The sequence below is a fragment of the Podarcis muralis genome, chromosome 7 (assembly GCF_964188315.1).
Source record: "Podarcis muralis chromosome 7, rPodMur119.hap1.1, whole genome shotgun sequence".
Lineage (NCBI taxonomy): Eukaryota > Metazoa > Chordata > Lepidosauria > Squamata > Lacertidae > Podarcis > Podarcis muralis.
In genome coordinates this window covers 79566800-79576328 of record NC_135661.1, presented here as the reverse complement: position 1 = coordinate 79576328, position 9529 = coordinate 79566800, and the positions used below count along the sequence as shown (strand labels likewise).

General features: G+C 42.8%; 1 protein-coding gene across 1 annotated transcript; it reads left to right on the top strand.

The window, feature by feature from the left end:
* Positions 1 to 1982: 1982 nt before the first annotated feature.
* On the top strand, positions 1983 to 9011 carry LOC144328614 (phospholipase A2 inhibitor and Ly6/PLAUR domain-containing protein-like). Its single transcript, XM_077932618.1, has 4 exons — positions 1983 to 2139; positions 3392 to 3538; positions 7173 to 7304; positions 8585 to 9011. Exons 1-4 carry the CDS (start codon positions 1998 to 2000, stop codon positions 8752 to 8754), a joined length of 591 nt encoding a protein of 196 aa, XP_077788744.1. The 5' UTR covers positions 1983 to 1997; the 3' UTR covers positions 8755 to 9011.
* Positions 9012 to 9529: the final 518 nt, after the last annotated feature.

Below are 9529 nucleotides of genomic sequence, written 5' to 3'. Positions count from 1 at the left end.
GTACAAAACTGACAATGCAAAGGAGAGGTTCCATGGATACAAGCAGGTTCCAGGTTCACCTGGTTGCTGGGAAGATAAAGAGATGTGTGTGTGACATGCCAATTGTTCATTACTTTGTGCCTTGTTGGGAATATGTTTGCTCCACAGGCATTGTGATAAAACAGAGCTGGAGAAAGACTGGAAGGAATTCACTCATTTAAAGTTCCAGTTAACTAACAATGAGGGTGCGGTTGGACTGGAAGAGGCATCTGGCTGGCTGGCACAGAAGTCCTAAAAATGATTGCATCCACAATCAAAAAGGAGCTTTGTGTTCCAATTTTAAAAAATAGGATTTCTGGGACAGCATGCACTCTCTGTTTCCATAATATCCCACCACTCCTTCCCAGCTGGAATTCTCAGGCAGCTTTCCTTCGCCTATAAATTTCCCCAAGTCAGCTTCTTCTTCCACAGCTCACTTGGTGGTTCATTCTGAGTGCTCCTTGGCTTTTGATCACTCTGACATTATGAAGGCTTTCCTGAGTATGTGCGTTCTCTTTGTCCTAGTTTCTTCTGGTGAGTAGGAATGTTTCTCTTAATCATATCTGGATGAGTGTTAGCAGGGGTCAGAATGGAAAAACTGAAATAGGTTTTTGGAAGAGAAAAGGAGCTGAAAATATGGATAAGAATAGGAGGATCTGAGAATCTGGACTCTAAATTTTGGAGAGGGGAGAAGACCAGCAAACTTCAGTTACATGTTCTAAGTTACAGACCTCATTTTGAAGTCTGGAAAGGAGCACTGCTTTTATGTTTATTTTGACTGGGAGCTTGGTTGAATTGAATTAGAGGTGGATTAAAGGAGCCAAGAGAACATGGTTCTGAGAGTTAAAAAGAGTGAAGACTATGGTCCATTCACAAGGATTTGTGAATGACCCATAGAATCTCAACTCAGTTTCAGCTGTAAGGAATCAGTGGCCCAGCAGAATAAAGGGACTGCTCCAAATTGCAAACAACTGAACTCAACCACAAGGCAGTGAGTCATTATTTCTTGTCATTCAGAGTAAAACAAGTGTAAATAGAAGAGTGGAGTATTAGGAGTTTAGAATGGGGCACAAATGTGTCCAACATGCATCATGGATATGCACCTCATACAAACCTCACATTCAGATGGTGTAGCAAATTTTGTAAAGGTGACTATTACACTAGTAGAGGGTATTTCTGTTACTTGAGGTCAGCTCAACAACGGGACTCCCAGATTCTTTATATTTTTTCTTCCTGAAGCAGTGATTGGTGACACCAAATGAAGAAATGGTGAGTGGGTGGAATAAAACACAGGGATCTCAGGTGCTGCTTGACTTCAAGGTAAACAGTTGCGCTTCCTGTGCTGTTCTGGCTACCCTGTTTGGGATTGATACACTTTTCATGAAGACCTCATGCAGCCTGTAACAGGTTGCCTACCTGCCATCCCTGTGTTGGCAACTGGCAGTATTTGGGAAGGAAGGTAGATGGGGAAGCATCTCCTGCTGCACCTTTCTTCCCATAACCACCAGGCCCTCCCCATCTAGCCAACAGCTATTTGTTGGGCTGTTGGTAGCACACTTACCAGCACCAATAATGTGGCTGTGTATGGAAGTGTGTGATAGGACTTATGAAATCCTATCTAAAATGTCACTGCTCAAATGGTTGGTGATGGCAAGAACTGAGAACAACACTGGGACAATGAGAGGGAGGTTTGAATCTTCTTATCACCATGTGTTGAGGTGCAGGGAAATGTGCATGAATGGGAATAAGGCTGTGCATCTGTCTGTGTCTGTGTATATTTGTGTGAGAGAGAGATAGACGAGATGGTGTGTGTGTGTGTGTGTGTGTGTGTGTGTGTGTGTGTGTACACATGTGGAATCTTGAGATAAGTAAGATTCCTCGTGTCTGTTAATAGTGGTTTGCATCCAACAGCTGAGATCAAGGTCAGATTTCTCTCTGTGAATGTACGTAGATGTCATTTCTCAAGGAATGAGAAACCCATGGCACTGATTGTTTCCTACTCTTTCCTCCCAGGTGTGTCGCATCAATGTTACTGGTATATTTACCATGGAAGCGGAGTGCCAGAGGTCTGTCGTAATGGAGAGGATAGCTGCGTTTCAAATTTTACTCGATCTAATTTAGGTGAGTGTAAAGCCTCTTAGTCCAATAAAGCTGAGTGTGTGGGTCCTGTATTATCAGGGGATTATAATAATAATAATAATAGATGATGTGCATGTATGAATGCAAAATGACCACAGACTGTGCTCTCGTCAAAATGTCAAGAAGTGCAACAATCCGGTGACAGCTCACATCTTCAAACTCTGACAGATACATCCTAAAATGAAATGAAGCCACAAGAGATCTATTTTTAAAAGAACAAACATTTATCTATCATCCATCTGTTTGTCTATCTCCCCACAAAGGCTTACTTGCAAAACATTTTTCATTTTATGAGAGCCAAATTGAGGTGAGATCAAGGGAATGAGAAGAGTAAAGGGAAAAGGAAAGAGCAGGAAATAATACAATCTGCTGGGGCTCTTCAGGAAGTAGGAACAATACTGTATATACAGAGGACAAACCAACTCTATTGTCTGTATTTTAGCAATAAATATTGTAACAATGTTGTAACAACAAATAATATTGTAGTGGAACCATAAAACAGGAAGTTAATGTTTCTGGGGCATCTTGATTTGAATGAATTAACTCTATCATGCCATAGTTTGAAAATTGGACTAGAGAGTCCATAGCCACAGGGCCCCATCCTTTCCCCCCCATGAATCACTTGCCTGTTTTAAGCAAAGAGTGTAATATGCTAGGTGATTCTTAACTGTATTTCTATTACATCCACAAACTCCTTTAGTATCATTGGGTGCAGCTCATCGGGCGCTGGAGATTGGAATTGACTTAAAATAGCTAGTTGTTCCCTTACCACCTCTTTTCCTTTCTTGGGCTACAGCTCCCTCCTTACATTGTTTATTATGTTATCAGCAGGTTAGGCACTTTTCTTTTGGGTAAAGATGTTGTCACTCAGCAGCATTTAATCTGACTTCTCTGTTGCATCAATATGTATACAGTGGTACCTCGGGTTACATACGCTTCAGGTTACAGACTCCGCTAACAAATAAATAGTACCTCGGGTTAAGAACTTTGCTTCAGGATGAGAACAGAAATCGTGCTCCAGCGGCACGGCAGCAGCAGGAGGCCCCATTAGCTAAAGTGGTGCTTCAGGTTAAGAACAGTTTCAGGTTAAGAACGGACCTCCGGAATGAATTAAGTACTTAACCCGAGGTAACACTGTATTAGGAAGCATTATATAAATTTCAATCATTAGGGGGCTGATTTGAAAAATTTTGGTTTTGAATTGTACCTATTTCTTTCTTTGTCCCTCTCACAGATGATATGATAATACAAACAGAAAGGTGGGGATGCACTTCAGATTGTACGCCAGGGGATTACAGCTTTACTACACTAGAAGATCTATATTTCCGACGTAGAATACACTGCTGTCAGGGTGATTACTGCAATAACCAATCCACACCTGGTAAATATCTGCATGCTTTTGAATCTACATACCCTGAGAATGAAGGTCATTTCAGTTTCAGGTTTCATCCTTGGGTACCCATAGAATAGACTAATGCTACTGTTCTAGACCAAGATTCTTCTCCTAGTTTGCATGGGAGATGGTTAGAATCACCCTCACCACCTGTTTCTCAAAGAGAAAACAGGTAGCCTATGTTAACCGTTGATTGATCAAGAGCTTCAGATGACCCCTGAGAATGTGGAGAAAACACCCTGGATAAATTGGGGGAAGAGAGAGAGAGAGAGAGAGAGAGAGAGAGAGAGAAGAACACACGTCCTCCTTGTTCCCTGATAGCCGTGCTGACCCTGGGTGTTATCCTGTTGTGCAGATCCGAGGAAGGCCCCTCTGCCTGCTTCCCCACAACCTCACTTATTGCAGTGAAGGAGCCACCAGAAAGCCCTTGGAACTGAAACTCAGTGTCCAGGCTGAATGATGGGGGTAGAGATGCTTCTTCAGGTATATTGGTTTGTGGCTGTTTATAGCTTTAAAGGCCAGCACCAAGACTTTGAATTATGCCCAGAAACATACTGGGAGCCAGTGTTTGTGTTAAATTTTTTAATTCATTTTCAATAACAATCTTCCAATTAATGACAAATCAAATCAAATCAATGCATATTACAATAATAACAATACCACCAATTACATATTCCAATAATAAATAATTTAGGGGAATTCCCATGTTCTAGTTGTCTAGATATTCATCCTCATTCATGTCTCTCATGTTTCGGCTATTTTTCCAAATTCAAAACTAATATTATTTACCCTGATTCTCAGTCTAATCAGTCGTTTCTGTGGCTCACATCTTCTGTAGCAAAGTTTTTGTATTGTTAACACACAGCAGGCATTTTTTTATTCATCTCCTTCTCTGTCCAATTATTTTGGTATTCAGTCCTCTTATCTCTCCTTTGACTGTCAAGTTCTCATTAATGGCATCAGGCTTTGTTCCAAAAATAGAGTTTATAAATGACAAGTCAACAAATTCTCTCTGATGCCTCTTAATGAGCTGATATCTGCATATGTCTGTATAAAATGCTGTATTATGGGGCATGCTTCCCGGCTCTATATTATGTGAGAATTATTTGAATTCTTCCAAGATCAAAAGAACCCCCTCCAGCTCCTCCGGGCCCTAGAAGAGCTGGCAGGGATCCAGTGCTCTCCGTCCTTCTGTCCACAATTTTTGTCCACTGGCGCTGGGATCCAGTGTTATATGGTTTCGGCGGCTGCTCCCACTCACCAGTCTGGCAGCCCCACATAGTGTGCTGCAGTAGTCCAAGTGGGAGATAACCAGAGCATGCACCCCTCTGGCAGGAGAGTGTACAGGCAGACAGGGTCTCAGCCTGCCTAACAAAAGGATCTGCTAAACAGCTGCCCTGGACACAGAATTAACTTGTTCCTCCATGGACAGCTGTGAGTCCAGAATGAGGCCCAGGCTGTGCACCTGGTCCTTCAGGGGCATAGTTACTTCATTTAGGACCAGGGAGCCCCCAATCATGCCCACCCTCTGTTCCCCAGAAACAGTACTTCTATCTTGTTGACATTCAACCTTAATCCATTAGCTGCCATCCATACTTTTTTTTCCTGAGGGGAAGGAGTGAGTGGAGTTAGTGGTTGGTGACTGATTGAGATAGAGATACTGGAATGACTTGGATGGGTGATGTGTTTTGTATGCATTAGCTGAACAGACTGCAATGAGTCGTATAAATATTATCATTTGTGCAGATGTAAAGCAGAATTTGGCTGTGGTGTTTAGTGTTTAGTGCATGAAGGAAAGGGTCCCTGACTCTAAAGATATTTCAAAATGTGTTGCTGTGTTTTTTAAAATACAGTGGTATCTCAGGTTACAGACGCTTCAGGTTACAAACGCTTCAGCTTACAGACTCCGCTATCGCAGAAATAGTACCTCGGGTTAAGAACTTTGCTTCAGGATGAGAACAGAAATTGCAAGGCGGAGACGCAGTGTCAGCGAGAGGCCCTATTAGCTAAAGTGGTACCTCAGGTTAAGAACAGTTTCAGGTTAAGAACAGACTTTCAGAACAAATTAAGTTCTTAACCCGGAGTACCACTGTAATATCATTGCAATGTATTGTAGTTACATTGAAAACTGCATTTTATTTTATTGTGGTTACTCAGTTTCACACACACACACACACACACAGAGAGAGAGAGAGAGAGAGAGAGAGAGAGAGAGAGAGAGAGAGATGGGTGGCGCTGTGGTCTAATCCACTGAGCCTCTTGGACTTGCCGATCGTAGGGTCAGCACCTCAAATCCATGCGATGGAATGAGCTCCCGTTGCTTTATCACAGCTCTTGCTAACCTAGCAGTTACAAAGCATTCCAGCAAAAGTAGATACCGTATTTTTCGCTCTATAAGACGCACCAGACCACAAGACGCACCTAGTTTTTGGAGGAGGAAAACAAGAAAAAAAATATGCTGAATCTCAGAAGCCAGAACAGCAAGAGAGATCGCTGTGCAGTGAAAGCAGCAATCCCTCTTGCTGTTCTGGCTTCTGGGATAGCTGCGCAGCCTGCATTCGCTCCATAAGACGCACACACATTTCCCCTTACTTTTTAGGAGGGGGAAAAGTGAGTCTTATAGAGCAAAAAATACGGTAAATTGCTACCACTGGGATGGAAAGGTAAACAGTGTTTTTGTGCAAATTCAACTGGACCTAAGTGTCCTGGGGTCCTTTAAACACACACACACACACACACACACAAACAGAGAGAGAGAGAGAGAGAGAGACGGTTTTATGTATTGAGTGGTATATAAATATAATAAATACAACATGAAAACAAAATTTATTTATTTGAGAAATTTATATACTGCCCTTCATCAATAGGTCACAGGACAGTTTACAACACAGCAACAAAGTAAACAACATAGTATACCTTCATAACATTATATTCATAAATATAACTCAGAGTATTAAGTCATGTGTAATAATACATAATGGAATATAGTACATAATATATAACGCATAAAGAGCAGCCTTTCAACTTATTCACTTTGACAGCCAGGTAATAATCTCCACTTCTCATCCCAATCAAAAAAGAAAAATTATTATCCATTCAACTCAGATGCAACTATTAAACATAGCACTTTATTATCAACAGCATGAAAGAGAAGAGAGAAAGAGAGTGAGAGAAAATAAGTGCAAAAGTAGCTCCTAATCTCTCTCCCCAAATGACAGACCATCTTCAGTTATCTTCTGGGAGCGTTCATTTTCTCACCTAGCCTTACAACCTGGTAAATCTCAACTTCCCACAAGAATCTTGCCAAGATGTTGATGCCAAGGGGTTTCTTTGTCACCTCCTGCAGTAAGTCCAGCTCTCCCCTCAAGAGTGAAATTCACCCATAGTGTGGGTAGAGTCTTTCCAGTCTATCTCAGGACAGCAGCAACTAAAATTGCTCCCTTTTCTTTGTAAGCTGGTTGTCAGACTCTTCAACTGCATTGAATGCACGCTTGATTCTAGAAGCAGAATGTGATGAAAACACTGCCAGCTTCTCATAGGATTAGATAACTGAAGCCTAGGAATTAAAATAGAGACATCTGGTCTGGATTCATGTGTTGATTCTAATGGTTGCATTTGGCAGAGTCGGATCCGCCCTACAATGGTTTGGTGTGCCCAGGCTGCATTTCTTCCAGCTTTGAAGATTGTCAGGACTCAGAGACTGTCAGGTGTAGAGGTGAAGAGAATCTGTGCATAGAGTTTGTGATGGCTTATTGTAAGTACTGTGGTTAACCATTGAATCAGAGGTGGGAGGTGGACACAGTTTGCTAGGGTGTGTGTGGGGATGCTCTCTCATCCAGTCTGTGGCTTCCTGCCAGAAAATACATAGTATGTGTACGGGAAGGGGAGTTTACTTCCCCCAAATAATATTAGCATTCCAATAGGCTTTGCTTTGCATATAATGTGAGTAGGTGGCTCTCCCATTGCTCTGTCCCAGCTCCTGCCAACCTAGCAGTTCAAAAGCACTCCGGTGCGAGTAGATAAATACTGTTGCAGTGGGAAGGTAAATGGTGTTGCTGTGTGCTCTGCCTTCCGTCATGGCATCCTGTTGCACCAGAAGCAGTTTAGTCATGCTGGCCTCATGACCCAGAAAGCTGTCTGTGGACAAATGAAAGCTCCCTCAGCCTGAAAGCGAGATAAGCGCCACAACCCCACAGTTGCCTTTTACTGGACTGAACCGTCCAGGGGTCCTTGACCATCTTTACCTATATGGATGAGGCTAGGTGTTACCTTGCCTGGGCTGGATCAGTCCCACGGAGCCCCTCCGTGGATTGGATAGCGAGTGCACGTGAGCGTGCCCACCTGCGATCTCTGGCATTTGCCTGAGTCTGCACATGCGCAGATGCGATTTCCAGCATCCTCACAAGTCTGCACATGTGAAGACACAATTTCTGGCATCTGCGTGCGTGATTTCCAACACCGCAGAAGCGAGTCCCTGTGTAGTGACGTGACGCGCCACAGTGTGGTGCAGGAACTCACCAAGCGGGTTGTTCAGTTCTGGGGCGGCTCATAGCCAGTTAAACGGCTTCTGTGTCCCATGGGGCGCCTGGATGAGACTATGTGCTTCTGCCTCTGGTGTGTACATGTATATGTGAAAGAGACAAATAATCTGTTTGTTAAATTACAAACACACATCCACATACACACACACACACACACACACACACACACAGAGAGAGAGAGAGAGAGAGAGAGAGAGAGAGAGAGAGAAATTTAAAGAGCCTTAAAAACAAAACAAAACAAAACCTTAAAGCAGCCATGGATTTTGAATTCCATATCCATGTGGGTTGGGCCCCTGCTACATAAGAACAAAGTTGACTTTTATTTATTTATTTATTTAAACATCAGTATGATATTAGGATGTGATTTTAACATGTTTCTATATGCACAATACAGTTTATAATGATTAAAATGTTCCCATTCTCTGTCTCCTGCACCCTGTGACCTTGGTACTACCCAAGGATTTGTATGACTATGCTTTTTTCTCTTTATTAGATGGCTTTCGTCGTTCTGATGTGGCTTTCAAAGGCTGCGCAACACGTGATTTTTGCAGGATGGCAAGGACATCAGTGACTTATGATTACATTTTTGACAAAATCAACCAAGCACAATGCTGTCATACTGCACAACCACCAACCTTGAAGAGTAAAGAAGTCCAACCTTGATGAGTAATTAGAAGATAGCAAAGTCTTCCCCTTTGACATCCATGATTTGCAGCCATAGTGAAGGAGGAAGTTGCTTACCTGATATTGGGAGTGCAGAGAAAGTGGGGTTCACAGGTCTGCAGAGTCCCCTATTTGGTATTTAGTGTAGGGTGAATGGGATGCAGGGATGGATAAGCTAAAGTAGAAAAGTGGGGCTTGGGGACTCTTCCTCATGATATTATAGTGTATGCTTAAACTTCTCTTGATCATGATCACAATAAAATGGTATGGCAAATAAAACTGTGTTCTGTGTCTCTATTTGTCAAATAAAGAATAAGCTCTTTTTCTCATGTTGAAGCCCTCTGGACCTCTCATGGAGGGGGCACATGAAGAATTCGCCAAATAAAGTGTCTTTGGTGGTGTTGGGGATGGTGGTGAAGGGCAGTCTTTGCAGAGGGAAGAAATGGGTATTGTTACAAAAGTTGGGTGGCAAGAGCCCAGGGCGTTTCAGGCACTCACAAAAGGTTTGTGCTCCTTTGGAGAACTGAGATGTATCAGAGAATGTTGTGGCTTTAAGAAATATGGTTTCTTCGCCTATTTAGACCTTCAGGTGAAGCATGGGCCTTTTAAGAGGGGATTGTACCCCACAGCAGTGTGGGCGGCCTTCTAGCAGCCTGCCCACGGAGGATCTCAACTCTTCTTCCTCGGCCCTCCACATGTTTTGGGACCACAACTCCCATCACCCCTAGCTAACAGGACCAGTGGTCAGGGATGATGGGAATTGTAGTCCCAAAAC